The following is a 1456-nucleotide window of genomic DNA, read 5'->3' as shown; positions in this document are numbered from 1 at the left end:
AACCCCGCTCGACAGCAAGCTCTATGCTCTTTACACTATATTATTACCCCAGCAGAGCATAGAATACCCAGAAACATTCTCAATTTCCCGGGAAGAATACAGTGCAGGCCGCTGATTAAGCGCTCAAACACTAACAAACTGACAAGATCTTTCACTGACTATAGCTGGGTACCCATTTCCACCTGGGTGAAGTGAGGAAAACTCGTGTAAAGTGCCTTTCCCAAGGACACAACGTCGGGTCCCTGACAGGATTCGAACGCACGACCTTACAGTTGCGAGTCCGAGAGCCTAACCACTAGGCCACCGACGCCACATTACAATAGGCTTTATAGTTAAGCTTAAAGTCCTTTCTAATGAGCAAACTCGTATCTACAGCCCCCTATCTTGAATACTGAAACCTCTTTTTGCACCACTGATTCCATTTGTAAATTTTCTCTCATGATTTCTGAAACTTCACCATAACACTGCTGTTTGAAGAACTAAAGACAGACGTCTGTGGTGTAATGCTCAGGTGCTGCACCATTGCCTGCAAAAACCTCGAGCTCAATCCTCGTGTGGGAAGAATTCTTATTGAGTATCTAGGTCTTTCTGAAGTGACTTTGTATTCCTATCTCTCACCCTGGATTGTCCTTAGCTAGCATGGTCAAAGGCTGCCTCCTAATTATTAGTTTAAATTTTATTTTTTTTCCACGCCAAATCTGTTTCAGATTAAGTTAGAAAATAATTGTCTTCACATTATTGCATTTACAGTGTCTTTTTGCTTTGTTTCTGTTCCCTCCTCGCAGTAAACCCCACTGTCCTGTTCGACTTTTTGAGCAGGTGGACATTTGACGTGGTGGCCAACGCTCTTGTTTCTGTTGATACTTTTTTCACACTCAGGTAAAACAAAAACAAAAACGACAACAACAACAACAAAAATTCCAACAAATAAAATGTTTAAAAAGGAAGAACATATGCATAATACAATAAAAGACTAAAAACAACAAAAAGAGAACACTTATTTTGCTCGTAAGTTTACGCTCGCTCTCCTTTAATGGTTTGCTACAGCGGAGGGTGCTTTGTCCAGTTCATTGGCAAAGATCATGGGTAGGCAAAACGTCAAAACCAAACAACAAGAACAGCAACAAGAAAACCTCAAACGAACACACTAGATCTAACTATTCATTTATTTTAGTAGTTGACAAATATTTCTCTAATCTTCACTGACAAGTCATTTAGCAACTGTAAATATACAAATACATATATACGTAAGTACGAACCTTGGAAACTACCTTGGGAATCAATATTTTTTTCCTTAAGTGTTAATCTTGAGTTATCTCTTGGCATAAATTGTGCTATTAATTTTTATTTTGCCGAAGCCATAATGTAAATATTATGTGTGTGTGTGTGTGTGTGTGTGTGTTGTGTGTGTGTGAGTGTGTGTGTGTGTTTGTTTTTGTGTGTGCATGTGTGTGTG

General features: G+C 39.2%; 1 protein-coding gene across 1 annotated transcript in view; it reads left to right on the top strand.

Moving 5' to 3' along the window:
* The window catches only part of LOC101862473 (nose resistant to fluoxetine protein 6), a gene marked incomplete in the record, with an annotated part of 23927 nt that overhangs the window by 17126 nt on the left and 5345 nt on the right, over nucleotides 1–1456 (top strand). The window contains 1 exon segment of the mRNA XM_035972503.1: nucleotides 786–879. Coding sequence (XP_035828396.1) covers nucleotides 786–879 — 94 coding nt within the window.

The sequence above is a fragment of the Aplysia californica genome, unplaced genomic scaffold (genome assembly GCF_000002075.1).
Source record: "Aplysia californica isolate F4 #8 unplaced genomic scaffold, AplCal3.0 scaffold00023, whole genome shotgun sequence".
Classification (NCBI taxonomy): domain Eukaryota; kingdom Metazoa; phylum Mollusca; class Gastropoda; order Aplysiida; family Aplysiidae; genus Aplysia; species Aplysia californica.
This window is presented reverse-complemented; position numbering and strand designations above follow the sequence as displayed.